The sequence below is a fragment of the Cnephaeus nilssonii genome, assembly GCF_951640355.1.
Source record: "Cnephaeus nilssonii genome assembly, chromosome: 13".
Lineage (NCBI taxonomy): Eukaryota > Metazoa > Chordata > Mammalia > Chiroptera > Vespertilionidae > Cnephaeus > Cnephaeus nilssonii.
The window spans coordinates 56285204-56300716 of NC_137084.1; the positions used below are offsets into that span (position 1 = coordinate 56285204).

Below are 15513 nucleotides of genomic sequence, written 5' to 3' on the forward strand. Positions count from 1 at the left end.
TCCTGCTCCCATTCCCTGCCTGGGACACCCGGCCCAGCAAGGGTGGCTGAGACCTGCGCGGCCGGGTGCTGCTGCTGCGCGAAGCAGGAGGGCCTTCGCCCAGAAGCCTTGGACCATCCACCACTCGGTGGGTGCCTCCCGGTCAATGGTCCACAACGGGGGCCACCGCCCTCCCCATGCATCTGGGCAGGGCTCCCGCCCTGCTCCTCACCAGGGCACCTGCTCCCACTCACAGTTGCCACCCCCACCCGCCTGCAGCCCCACGTTTCCTTCCCTTTTCCATTCCTACATCTTTTTCTTGTTCCCTTTCTGTATTTCTGTTTCTCCTCTCAGCCTGTCTGCATGCAGGCCTGCCTTCCTCTCCCTCTCCTTTCTTACCCCCTCCTATTGTATCCTATCCTACTCCGGGCCTTGCAACTGCCTGAGCAGAGGGCGGGGACACAGCCTGATGATCCGGTTGTGACGTGACGCTGTAAGGGATAATTTGCATATTTCTCTATTATTAGTATAGATTTTTCACTGAATCTCCCAAATTATGGATTTATGATATAATGTAATGAAGAATCTACCTAAAAGTTACTGCATCTTCTGGCTTTTATGTATTGTTTTGTCAGTGATAACTAATATAATTATCCAATCAATCCACACTTACAAAGATTTATGGGTCTAATGTTTTCAGGAAGTTTATAAAGCAAAGAAATATATTTCAGAGTGTCTTCAAATCTTAATATGACCCAGGCAAAGAAGTACTTCATCAAATTTACAGGTCAAGAACAAAGGGACCATATTATTTCTCAAAGCTAATTTTTACATGAACCAAGTCATTTGTGGTCCCTGCTACTATTTAAAATGAGTATTAAGAGTTTCAGCAGATTGGCATCATTCAGATGAAAGGAAAAGGAGTACAGTAATAAAATGGAGAGGTCATACAATGGCAAAAATAAAGAACTTCAGTAATTATCTTTAACAATTATGCATAAACAAAATTCTAGACAGTAATCTTGAGTTCTAAGACCCAATTCTGTAAAGAATTATGTACCAGTAAGGCCAAATTACTTGTCCCGACTGTCTTTGTTTTCTCAACTGTAAGATAAAGGGGTTAGATTAAGTGCTCATCTAAGACTTTTCCAGTGTTAACATTCTAAAAGCTACCAAGTAGTTTATGTGTCTGAATTATCATCATGACCATCTCAAAATTCGCCTCAACTCTCAGCACTACTTAAGCCCTGAAGAAGGAAAATAAAATCTTTTTTAAAAGTACTCAGTAGAGCCCATAATGACATTTTTGTTCTTTCCAACCTAAATTGTTGTTTTGATACAATCACAACAGAAACGGTGTGATGGGGGATATATATTTCCATTTTTTTAGAAGTTAAACTAAGCACATGGACTATGAATCACAATGAAGGTCTTACAACCAAAGCCAGATTGCTATCACATTTTAAAATAATTGATGGAAAACTATATCATAACCTACAAGTGGCACAACATTACAGTATGTAAGCTAGGCTGAAGACAATGTTTTAATGATTGTCACATTACCAGTACAACTTACTGGTACACTTTCCCCCCAAGAGCATCACTGACATATTTTTTGGCTAGAACGAATTAGCATTCCATTATCATTAGGTGGAATAATAAATTCAAGAGCCAGTGCAAACAAAAAATGGAATGGGGTGTGAATAGCATTTTGCAATTAATCAAGGGAGGCATTTTGGCACCTCATTTTTCTAAAGAAACAAAACTGTGAAAAATTGTAAGTGTCTTCTATTTATCCACATGCTATATGTTCATAAACAGTGAGCTAGGTAGTATTCTAACCCAAATTCACCCATTCAGCAAACAGTCTTTGAGCGCTCATTATGTGCTAGGCACTCTGATAGGCCTTGGGGATGTACAGTGAAGTTTCAACTCAAGTCAGCAAAAATTGGGGTGTGAAAATCCTGTATGTCACCTGTAAAGTACAATATTCATGGTTTTGTGTATAAAATACAATCTATCGTTACTTTTCTCAATAAAATTAAGCTAGATCAAAAGGAAGCGTGGAATAATGGAATATATGCAAGTGTGTGACTATTCAAAGCATTCGGGCTTTAGGGAATTATCAAATCTCTAGTTACAAAAGTATGAGTGAAGCATTTTAAAATGTTCTTCTTGCCCACAGCATTTATTCATTTTCTTTCACATTTAAATATCAAGACTATTAATGCATGGTAATATATTTTAAATTTTTTTTGAGGTTTAAACATTGTAGCAGTATCCCATTTTTTGGGGGGAGGATTAAAATTTAAAGTCATTGGGATGAATATGTTTATACTGAAGCTATTTACTGTTGCTTATAAATGTACGGTAAGCTGGGTAATGTTTACAGTTTCAGCTGGGCTTTATTTTTTTTTAAATATATTTTTTATTGATTTTTTTTACAGAGAAGAAGGGAGAGGGATAGAAACATCGATCAGCTGCCTCCTGCACACCCTCTACTGGGGATGTGCCCGCAACCAAGGTACCTGGCCCTTTACCGGAATCGAACCTGGGACACTTCACTCCACAGGCCAACACTCTATCCACTGAGCCAAGCCAGTTAGGGCTCAGCTGGGCTTTATTGTGTGACTGCAAATAGCTGTGGGCAAGGAAGGCAGTTGTGCTGCTCTTCGTTGGGTGCTCTCACATAGTTGAGGTCAAGTGGCCTAAAATGGTCTCATCTAGAAAACCTGGGTGCTCTTTTCCTTCACATGGTGAGGACAGGGCTCCAAGACAGACAGACTAGGAAGGGAGTCCTCACTTCCGCCAAATTCTATTGACTGAGGCAGACACAGACTAGTATGGCATGACAGTGGAAGAGAACTATCAAGTTACAAAGCAAAGGGGATCATTAATGGAAGTCATCAAAGCCAAACCGGTCCATCTGCCCACCCCTACATAGGTGAGCACCACTGATCTTGTGCATTAATGGGCACATGTACCAAGGTTTGCAAAAGTACTGAAGCAAAGAATCCCTTAAATTTTCTTAGAGCAAAGACAGAGTAGAATAACTGACTCCTTTAAAGGAATGAAAAATAAATAAAAATGAGTCATTGCATGTTCCTTTCCTCCATATAGTTCAAGAGCTAATGTTGTCTGCCCTCAATTTTTTTCCTTCTTTTTTGTTTTGTTTTTCTTTTCATACTATTTATCTCTTTGCCTAAAACACCTAGGAACAATTTCTTCATAATACAATAAGCCACAGTAAATTCACAGTCCTTTAGCCTTACAAAAATCATAATTCAAGGAAAAAGCAAGTGTAACAGATTAACCTTGAAGCTGAAACCGAAGTCACCTTTTGTTCTCTTCTGAAATTCTGTAATAGCATACTTGTTCTTCAAAAAACATCTTGTGATAGCTAACAAGAGGACTGAGTGACAAGGTACTGACATGGGCAATTTGGGGGATAAAAAGTGTTTGTTTTTTAAATGGGACAATTTTTTCATAGATCTCAATGCCTTATGTGAAAGCCTTTGAAATTGTCTATATTCTTGAAGAAAGAGGAATATCAACTGAGCAAAAGATAATTATAAGGACACAGGAATAAATTTGGGATACTAGGACTGAGTGCTCAAGGGCTAGAGAGAATTGCTCCAATCCAACCAGAAGAAGGCTCAAGTAGGAACTGACTTCCTGAAGGTCCAAACAACAGAAAACAAGGCATCACCTAGAAGCTCTAACAGTACCCAACAGAGTTGTATCTTGTTACTCCAGCACTTTTCTCATCCTGGGGGAGTTTTACCTTGTGAAACTTCCTACCACACTGCTCCTACTCTGATAAACCATAAGAAAGTATATAACCTCATTATCCATATGAGCACTGGATTACAATCAAAACAATATAAATGCTTCTTCACTAAACTACATAAAAACAATAAACCAAAGAGTATTTCTTCCAATCTTTAAAAGTTCATATTCAAAATTTGTTTCCTCCTAAATCCTGGTGGTACCATCCAAACATTTTGCCAGAATTGGGCAACAAAATTTCTATTGGCCTATTTTGGCAAAATAATTAAATTTGCCTAAATTTGGCGATAGAATATTTTTGGCTTAGTTTTTGCCCACCCCCCAAAAAACAAAACAAAACTTTGTTTTCTTTGAATTGTTCTGTTGTAATACATAGTTTATGTGTGTAATATATAGCTTTAAGTATTTGCATGTAAAAGTTATATAAGAAAAGTAAGTTTCATTTATTCCACCCTATCCCCTAACCACTTGGATTTTTTCCCCAGAAGGAGAAATTGTTATCAGTTGTGCTCTGCTCTAAGAGCAATTCTATGAATATCCAATTAAGTGGTTTTTATAAACTCAAATAACATACCATACATATAGAACTTCCCCTCACTTTTTTCACTTAAAATGATCTTGGAGATAATTATGATCTCACAATAGAATACCTCATTAATTTTAATAGATATCTAATAATATATTGGATGAATCATGATTTATTTATTTTATTGGATTACTATTGTTATACATTTTAGTTAAAAAACAAAACAAAAACAGTTTAAATTAGTAAGAACCAGTAATCATGATGATAAGTTTCTTTTTAAAGACAATATTGGATAAGCATCTCCCACATAGTGACCAAGCCCTTCTCTTTGGAATCTAGAGGGAAGTTCCTAAAAAATCTTGATTTTTTTTTGAAGCAAACCAAAACATACCTTTATCCTTGTTTTTCTCCAAAAAAACATTATTTTATTTTCTCACCTTCCCATATTTTCTCATGCTCTTTGCTGAAAATCCACCCTTTCTTAATTTTCACCAATTGTCAGTGTTCTTCCTGTTAAAATTCAACTGTCAAATTCCATTTTATTCTCTAAGATTTCCACCATGGCCCCCATTACTACAGAGTAGAATGGGATATTTTCTCTTATTCGATTTACTTTAGAGATATTTTAATTCCTTGTCATCTTGAACCATCTCTTTTGCCAGACTGCGTGCCCATCTAAGATAGTGATATATACAACATAGGGCCATCCTTATAAGAAGTACCAGAGGGTGCTTAAGAAATATGTGTTGTATAAATATATCCTGAGAGTGTGATTCCATTAGATTCTGCTAAATTATAATAGGTCACTGAACTATGAGTCGGTAGCTATAAGCCTTACTTCTGGCTCTGATACTGCTATTCGGTACTTATTAGATGAATTATTTGAATTCTTAAAACATTCATACTTTAAAATGGGGGTGGGTGGGAAGAGATTAACCAAAGAACTTATATACTTACATGCATAACCCATGGACACAGACAGTAGTGTGGTGAAGGCATGGGGTGGGGTAAGGACTGGGTGGAGGGGCCAATGAGGGTGGGAATGGGGGGCATCTATAATACTGTCAGTAATAAAATATATATGTATATTAAAAATAAAATAGGAATAGAATATCTGAATTATCTGTATAACTACTTGTTGTGAGAATCAAATGAAATAGTGATTTTATTAAAATATATCTCATCATTGGACAAAAAAAATCAAATGTCTCCTACTTCAATCACCTATACATTGCTCAAAACCTCTATACATTAACATCTCTGTAAGTAAACTATAAATTTATACATTAAATTTTCCAGAGGCATAGAAATCTCAATCAATATAGAAGCCCATTTTATGTTTATGCCATTCTGAATATTAACGAGTGGCTATTCAGTGAAATCCATATTATGCCACTTGATAATAAAAGTTTGCTATATCTACTTGGTGCTTGGCTCCCAAGCTCTGTACTAAGATTTCTTTGGTTATTTCATTAATTTCTTAACAACGAAACCCCACATTTTACAGGTTTAGATTGTTTGAACCACACTGATAGTGTTATTGCAGGACTTTTAAATCTAAACTAACCCTCACAACAATCGAAGGAGTTAGAAAAAGTGTTTTGAACCCTTTTTGGCCTTCTATAGTGTGTGTAGTATATGCAGTATGTTCTCCTAGATGGAAAGTTGCATAATAAGTGAGTCTCACCATTTGGGTTCCTTAAACTCTGTAGGTCAAACCCAAATCATCCCAAACAGCCTTGGGTAAGAACTAACAAACAATGTACACAAAAGCATTTTAAAAACACAATATACAATAAAAAAGGGCTAATAGTATTATTAACTGTTATAAAGCCTGTCATATTTCCCTTCTCCACTAAACTTTGAGCATACAGAAACAATTTAAAACTAAATTATTAAAACTTACATTTTCTAAGTACGTTATATACAAAGATAAAAGTAATTCACATGTATCCATTTCACATTTAATTATATACTCAGTTGAAAAAATGGTTGTAAGACTAAGCAGTTTGGTATTTTTCTACTACATTACACCTGGGCCGAAACTGGCTGCCTTCAATCCTTATGTGTATTTATGTGTATCTCTTTTTATCATAAATAATATGCAGTTGGAACACCTTTAAAATGTTAAAAACATGAAATGTTCAATGAAGAGCTAAACAACTTTAAAATCTCTAGCAGTATTATAGCAGAAATGCAAATAATGCAATACATAATCCAAAAAAAAATTTCCACTTTGCCAAATGGCTACATGACCATTCCTTTATCTTAGATTTTTGTCACTCTATACACATGCCATCCAGTTCCTTCTTTATTAATGATATATAATGGGGCAACTCAAAAGATCCCAAATAGTTTTTAAGAATATTTTCACCTTCCCAAACCTGACATTTTAACTGGGAAGCTGCTGAGTGCCTAAGAAGACATACTTCATGAAAGTAAAGAAAACTTACCTTCCGTGTGCACAGCTGACACATAGGTCCAGTTGTACCTCTTCACTATGTCCACCATGGCCCGAGCCTGCTGGGCATCTGAAGGCACAACCCTCATGAAGTACTTGAACAGAGTCTTGTCACTCAGATCCATGCTTGTTGCCGAGTAAGCAATCTGAGGTATGTTGAAGAGCTGGAGCAAGTTCTGGACCTGAATGGCCACAGAACTGGAGCCAGGCCCAATGACCCCTACTATGGGCTTCTTGGAGCGGAAGGAGGAAGAGCCATCCACACAGCGCACCAACCCTTCTTCTTCTTCCGAAGAAATCAGGGAGTCCCTTATGAACTCAATGCTCTGTTCTAGGGCCACAGCCGAGTGCCAGCAGGAATCCCTTATCTCACAGCCCAGTGTGATGTTGGGCAGGAGTGTGGGGTCTGCGTTGATCCTTTCCAGGGTGTGCAGCATGGCTTCCACTCTCTGAATGCCATACTGTTCGCGGACTGCCCCACACTTCCTCTCGTGAACTTTGTCCACGGTGGGCTGGTGGTGGACAGAAAACAGAGCTCCAATAATGATGTCACCCGGCATGTGAGCCACCACCCTCCTCTCACTAGACTGTGCACTCCCACGGACATCTTCTTTCAAAAGCAGCACTGACAAGATCAACAGAAGGACCATTTTAGGAAAGGAGTTCAAGCTAATAAAGACAGCATGGTGGGGAAAACAGGAGAGTTCTGATAGAGAGAATCAAACAAGGTCCTACGCTGAGTGGCAAACCAAGAAATTAGCCAGGAATTTAGATGTGCTCTCTAAAGGACCACCATGTCCCTAGGTACCGTTTAGTTAGATGAATCCACGTGATCATGATCTTCAAAACCTGGAAAAAAAAATGGCACAGGTATTAATAGCATAAGGGCTACTAGTTTGGAAAGCTCTGATGGTCTATGCTATTGGGGAAAGAGAGAAGTCTTTGATGATGTAAATAACTTGAAAGCAAAAGGGATTATAAAAATCTTTCTGACTATCCTTTGTCTCCTTTGTGAATTTTGTGATGTGATGAAGCAACTGATGTAGCTTCTTGATCCTTCTTTGTTTAGATTAATATTTTTTTCATTTGTTCATCTGGAGTATAAGAAACAAAACCTTATGTATAGCAAGCTGAACCATGTTCTCCCGTGGGGTGAGAGAAAGCATCATAAAAGCAAAACTACGCTATGGACAGAAAACCTTAGGGAGTATGAAACCCCCAAAATTGAACATTGCTGATAGCTGGGTGGTGGTATATGTTGTTTTAGAAATGCTTTTTGTTTCTTTCCAAATTTTCAGCATTGAGCATTATTAATTATGCAATTATAAAGATAAAGTTACTTAAAGAAAGCCTACATTACCCTTCTTCAAGTGTAATGTAAAGCAAGTTGAATAATCTTTCCAATAAATAAGCGTTGTGTCTAATTTTCATACATGTAGGACAAAGACAACTGTGGGTATCTCTAAGTTAAATGTTCTACAGGAGAGAAGGAAGAGGTTTGGGGTATTGCAGAGTAAAATGTCCCACATATCGGCAGCACGCATAGTGACATGAGCACCAATTTTTGGAGAATGTATTCAGGTTAAGATTCCAGTTCTGCTATCAGGAAGTATTAGTAAATTGTTTAACCTCTCAGTACCTGAATTTTCTCATCTGAAAAAATGGGGAGAATATGTGCTAGGCAGTCCTATAGGAATCAACACAAGATACCAACCATGCAAATGTTTTGTATATTGAAAAGGGCTGTACATATATAAGACATGGCCTTTTCTGTTAGTAAATTTCCATGGGCTAGGTAGTGAGGAACAGAAAATTCTCTGTTAATCCTCTTGGTTCTCCAGAGTCTTCTAAGTAATTACAGAGTCTTGTAATAAAATTCCCAGTAATCAGTCCTCTATCTCTGATCCAAGAAAAAAAAACTACATCAGGAAGACTCAGTGGGCTGGGAGAATGCATATTTGGACTATCCTTCCAAGTAGAAACTCATTATAGCTATGAAGATTGTCATTATTTCAGTATAAACTCCAGAGAAGAAAAAATTTTCCCAAGTTGCCTACAGAAAATTCTAGCATCATTTGTAAAAGGGAACTGACAAATTAGTGATTTGGGTTAAAGGATTGTATGAGAGACTTATTTTGTATCTTATCATCTCTGCCAACCAAGGATCTCAAATTGTTTTAAAGTGACTAACTCCCTAAGCACCACCTTTCAAAGACAGGTGATGTTTCTTCAGGAATTCAAACAATTACCATGGTTCTTCAAGAGTACTAATAGTTTTCAAAACTCACCAGATCTGCAAAAATTCTAGCTCAGACACAAAGTGAGTATAATCTGAACCACATTTCTAATCACTCTCACCCTCATTTTCAGCATTTCTTCTACTGTTTCCTATGGCAACAGAGAAAGTCTCCCTCTGTATAGTGCCAAACACTAAAATAAAATTTAAAAACACCTCAAATAACTAGATGTTCCAGAATAACTAGGTTTTTGGCAATATGTAGGATACATTTTTATTTTTTTCATTTGGAAATTATCTGAATATCTCAAGCTTTCCCTGCATTCTGCTTAGACCAAAGACCTGGGACCAATGATTATTTTCATGATCATGTGAATTCTACTGCAGACAATAAGAAAAATCTAAATCTAAAGTAAAAGAAATTATAACTTCTCATTAAATCCAGAATATTAGTTAGCACATTCAATAAGAAAATAGGGCTCATTTTTATTATGTAGAAGCAACAAAGTGATATGAGAGATCAGCCTATCAAACTGATGAAACTAAAATATCAGTACCATGCATTTTATTTATTGGAGCTATTTTAAGCAAGTCCTATATATTGAGACTATATATATATATATATAGATATATATATAGATATATATATCTATATATACACACACACACACACACACACACACACACACACACACACACTAGAGGCCCGGTGCATGAAATTCGTGCATGGGGGGGGTTGTCCCTCAACCCAGCCTGCATCCTCTCCAATCTGGGACTCCTTAAGGGATGTCCCTGATAGGATCAGGCCTAAACAGGCAGTCGCAGTTGGACATCCCTCTCACAATCCAGGACTGATGGCTCCCAACTGCTTGCCTGCCTGCCTTCCTGATTGCCTCTAACCACTTCTGCCTGCCAGACTGATCACCCCCTAACCACTCCCCTGCAAGCCTGATTGCCCCTACCTGCCCTCACCTGCAGGCTTGATTGCCCCCAACTGCCCTCCCTTGCAGGTCTGGTCCCTCCCAACTGCCCTCCCTCCCCTGCTGGCCTGATCGCCCACAACTGCCCCTCCCTTGCAGGCCTGGTCCCTCCCAATTGCTCTCCCCTGCTGGCCATCTTGTGGCGGCCATCTTGTGTCCACATGGGGGCAACTATCTTGTGTGTTGGAGTGATGGTCAATTTGAATATTACTCTTTTATTAGATAGGATATATGTATGTATGTATGTATATATATATATATATATATATATATATATATATATATGATTAATAAGACTAGATTAACACTTATATATAATATTTAACATGTTGCATATACCTGCACTTGAAATGCTGTCTTACTATTATAGTGAAATTAATTATTTAACTCACTGTACAATATCTATTAACTATTGAGTGGGAGACACTAATACTAATATAACAAAGAAGTACAATGATGTACATTGGTAATTACCATCATTATCTTTCATTGAGCACTCATTATGCACCAGGAACTTATTCTTCAACTCATTTAACAAACATGTTTAACACATCTATGCTATGACTCTCTGCTGAGAATTAAAGAGTTAAGAGAGAACAAGGTATACATGCTCCCTATATTCTTGGGGCTTACAGATCAGTTCTCTAAAGGTGACTTTACCTAGAACCTGATGAGTGCAAAGAACAATAAAATGAAGGATAAAAAGTGTGGTCATGTGAAAGTGTGGCTAGAATGGAAGAATAGTGGTACAAGATGAGGTTGGAAAGCTAATAAAGGGACAGACCATGTAGAATCTCATAAAATCCAACTTGGATGTTAAGTGCAATAGAAAGCCATTGAGGAGATGTAAACACATTAGTGGCAAAATTCAATGTTAGAAAAGATGTGCTAACTGCTCATTGTTCTGGATAATGGACTGGAGAAATCTGATTAGGAGACACATGCTAATCTAGGTAAGGATGATAGTGACTCAGCTATAATTGGTAAGAGTAGCTATGGAAAGAAGTTGACACAATCAGATATATTTTGCAAGTAGAATGAACTAGATTTTCCAATAGACTGGATGTGAATAGTAAGGGAGAAAGGAATTAGGGTCCTGGGTTTTGAGAATACAAAACTAGTGTATTTAGGTACCATTAAAAGAAATGGAGCTTGGCTGGTGTGGCTCAGTGATTGAATGTTACCCTATGAACCAGGAGGTCATGGTTCAATTTCTGTCAGGGCATATGCCCAGGTTGTGAGCTCAGTCCCCATTAGGGAGCATGCAGGAGGCAGCCCATCGATGATTCTTTCTCATCATTGATGTTTGTATATCTCTTTTCCTATCTGAAATCAATAAAAATACTTTTTAAAAAAAGAAATGGAATAGACTGGTACAGAAACAGAAAAATTTAGTAATTTTCTTTTGAACATGATAAAATTGAGATGTTTTTGAAGCATCCAGGTACAAGTGTTAAATAAGAAGGTATATATATGTAAGGCTGGACCTAGAGGGCAATTATGGGTTACATATGTTAATTGAGTGTCACCAATATATAAAATCTTTGAGATGAATACATCACCTGAAGAGCAAGTATAAAGAAAATGGAGCTAAAAAGTAAGTCCCACAGAGAGGTCAGGTTGTGGGAAAGCCAGCTAAAGAAATGGGGCAACTCAGAAAGTAAGGAGAGAAAGTGAGAACATGTGACATCAAGAAGCCAAAGGAGAATGCCCTTTAATATTTACAGACCTAGACAAGGCTTTCATGTTGCAGAGAATACAATATATCTCACTCCCCAATTGTGTCTCTGTGTCTAACACCACAAATAGAGATAGCATGTGGAGTTGTCTCTATTTGTGGTGTGTGGATGTCAATAATCCTCATAACAACCCTGAGATGTAGGCATTATTTTATTATCCCTATTTACAGATGGAATGGGTTTTGTAAGCTAAAAACTAGCCAATTACTTAAAAAGTGATGGATCTGGAATTCATGTTGAAGATTAGCATTGTCTCTGCTGCCTTACTACCCTTTCCCTCAAGAGAGGTATTTATAAAGTCCATGGAAAATGAGAGGGGCCACCCAAAGACAATTAGAACTTTCTAGGGATATAGAATTTTATAGGAGTTTCTTTGAAAACTAGAGGAAGAAAAACATTCCAGGAAAGGGATGATTCAGCACATAGAAGGTACAAATATTTATAATTATCTAGCACAACTGTATTTACATTGTATTTATATTGCCATGACAGCCCCCACTACATTATGGGGCACCAGATCATAAAGAAATGACTGCTTCTTAGTCTGCCTTGGATACACATAATCACTATATTTTATTGATATTAGCTATGAAGCTCAGATACCTGAAAAGCATATTCAGAAATAAATTATGACTTACAAATTCAGCAGAACTCAACTTATGGTAAGGTTAAACAATTCATTCCATGTGCTCTCAAAATACAAAAAAAAAAAAAAATGAATAGAACATAAATTCCAAACAGACCAGTAGGGTATACACTAGCTCTAATAGCGTCACTCAGTTGTCCAATAAGTGTTTATGGAACTGTTTTGCACCAAGCACTCTTCTAGTTCCTGTGGGTTCAGTTATGGGCAAAGTAGATATAAACTTATGCCCTCATAGAGCCTATAATTTAAGGAGGTTTGTCAGACAATAAATAAGGAAGTAAAGTATTGTATGCTACACAGTAATAAAGGTTAAAGAGAAATAATAAAGCAGGGAAGGAACGTAGAAAGTGTCAGATATGTAAGAAAAATTTAATAATGTAGCCAAGACTACATTATTGTAAAAAATTTTTTTGGATAAATTGCAGGTAAAGGTAAAATCAAATGCAAGGTCCCTGAGGCAGATTTATGCTTAGTGTGTTGAGGAAGATCAAGGAGGCTAATGTGATTGCAGTCAAGTAAAAATGGGGAGAGAGGAAGGATTGAGGTTCAAGAGATGATATGATGATGTTGAGTCTTTTGAGACTTGAAAAGACTTCGGCTTTAACATTCTATGAGAGAGATTTTCCAGAAGCGTTTCCAATAGGGAATGGACACACATTGACCAACATTTCAATAAGAATAAGGGCACAAAGGCAGAACCCAGAGAGCACTGAGGAAACTACTGCAGTAATTCAGGTGGGAAGATGACAGTAACCTGGATCAGGGAGATGGTAGGACAGGTGGCGAGAACTGGTAGAATTCTGAATATATTTTGAAGATAGAGTGAAAGAGTTTGCTGTCGGACCTGACTTGGGATGTGAAGGGAATAGAAGAATCAATGAGGACACTAAGGTTTTCAGCTTGAGCAAATAAAAGTTGGTGTCACATGGACTAAGGTGGGAAAATTGCAGGAGTGGATTTGGGTGAGATAACAAATTCAGTTTTGACATATCAATTTTTAGATACTTATTAGGAATTCAAGAAGAGATATGTAATAAGCAGAAGGATATAAGAGTCATCCATATACATACGTTCTTTTTGATATACCAAAACTGGATGAAATCACAAAGTGGATATAGAAAGGAAACTAGTTCTATGACTGAGCCCCACAGTACTGCAATATTTAAATTTGAAGAGATAAGAAGAAACCTACAAAGGACATGGAAAAATATTTTTACCCAGAAACTTTCTCTTTTGAAGTGTGTGTGGTGGACTGAGCGGGGGTAAATGTGAATTTTTCATGCTATATTAAGCAAAAATAAAAAGCAGATATGGTTTTATTTTCACAGGAAAGATTATGAGTGTGTGTATATGCATGCACAAAGTTCAGAAATGTATACAGTGACATTAATGGGATGTTCTCTGGGTGGTGGAAATAGGCACAATTTTTTACTTCTTTTTTATCTTTATCTGTGTTTTATAAGTTTCTAAATTTACTATCAAAACATATGTATTACTTGTGATTATTTGAAGTATGAGATTGAGGGATCTGCCTTCTAAAATTTTGCCCCAGTCATTCTTGAAGCCTTATCTCCACTAAGTTTGCTCTTCCTTGGGAGTGTGCTAGTTGGTTAAATATGTTTCCTCCAGGAAAATCCTTTTTTTCCAATGGTTTTCTTCATGCTGCTTCTGATCCCTGATACATTCTTAATTCAAAGGCCTTTATGGTAGAGCTTTTAAGAACTTGGGCTTGGAGAAAAGTAGACCCAGGTTTGAATCCTGGCACTGCCATTTGTTGGCTGTGTGCCCTTGGTCACTTAGCCTCTCTGAGCCTCACTGGAATGAGAATAGTACCTAACTTAAAGAGTTTTAATAAGGATTGAATGGGGTAATATTTTTAAACTAGAGGCCTAGTGCATGAAATTTGTGCACTGGAGGGGTGTCCCCCAGCCCAGCCTACACCCTCTCGCAATCTGGAACTGCTGGCTCCTAACCACTCACCTGCATGGCTGCCTGATAGCCCCCTAACTGCTACCCTGCCAGCCTGATTGACACTTAACCGCTTCCCTGCCAGCCCGATCACCCCCAACTGCCCTCCCCTGCAGGCCTGATCCCCCTCAACTGCCCTCCCCTGCAGGCCTGGTCACCTCCAACTGCCCTCCCCTGCTGGCCATCTTGTGACGATGTGGGTGTGGCCATCTTGTGGTGGCCATCTTGTGATGACATAGGGGCAGCCATCTTGTGATGATGTGGGGGCGGCCATCTTGTGACAATGTGGGGGCGGCCATCTTGTGATGCAAGGGCGTGAGGGTCAATTTACATATTACCTCTTTATTATATAGGATAGTCCATTTATAACATCTCCCCAAATCCCTCACCTTGCAGTGTTTGCTCTGTTCTCTGAACTCACATGGCAATTTTATCCATACTTTCTTATAATGTTTATTACTAAGCTAAAATTGTAGCTATTTATACACATGTTTTGTCTTCCAACAGACTTCAAAGTCATTAAAGGTTAAATCTGTGCTATGTACAGCACCTAGTATAATCCTTGAACAAAACAGATGTTCAATAAATTTTGCAGGGCAAAAAAAAAATCAACCAGCTGCTTCCACTTGGCTTTCTGGTCAACTACCTAACTGAGGTTCTAAGATAGCACCTCCTCCCCCACCATGGAAAACTAAAAAATAAATAATGAAACTCCCGTTGTCCAATGGGTTCAGGCAACAAAAGACCTCAACAAGAAAAGCAAGAACTGATGAAATAGCAGGGAGAAACCTTTAGTGCTCTCCATGGGTTTTTAACCTATTAAGGAGAACAGCAACATAAAACTAGGGAGAGCCCTGTAGATGATTCAGTTTAACTGAAAACCATAGACATTAACTGCATTTTAGCAGGCCTGGGACCAGAAATAGTATGTCACCCCAAAACGCAGGCTTACTCACTTTCTATAACTTCATATTTTGTCTTTTATAATTTTCTAAGCATGTAATATTGTATACACAGATATATTATTTGAATGAAATGTTAGCATGAAATCTATACCATAATATACTTCCTTTTTTTCTATATAATATATTGTAAAGACTTTTTTCATATTAATTCATTTTGATGAGGAGGACAATGATAAGAACAATTCAAATATACAGAACCCTGGCTGGGTGGCTCAATTGCTTAG

General features: G+C 37.7%; 1 protein-coding gene across 2 annotated transcripts in view; it reads right to left on the reverse strand.

Moving 5' to 3' along the window:
* Positions 1–7417, reverse strand: part of GRM5 (glutamate metabotropic receptor 5) — a gene marked incomplete at both ends in the record, with an annotated part of 417852 nt that extends 410435 nt beyond the window's left edge. The window contains one exon of one of the 2 annotated variants that reach the window (XM_079789422.1): positions 6748–7417. In XM_079789422.1, coding sequence (XP_079645548.1) covers positions 6748–7405 — 658 coding nt within the window. The remainder of the gene's footprint in view (positions 1–6747) is intronic. The other variant, XM_079789421.1, reaches the window with a different exon arrangement.
* Positions 7418–15513: the final 8096 nt, after the last annotated feature.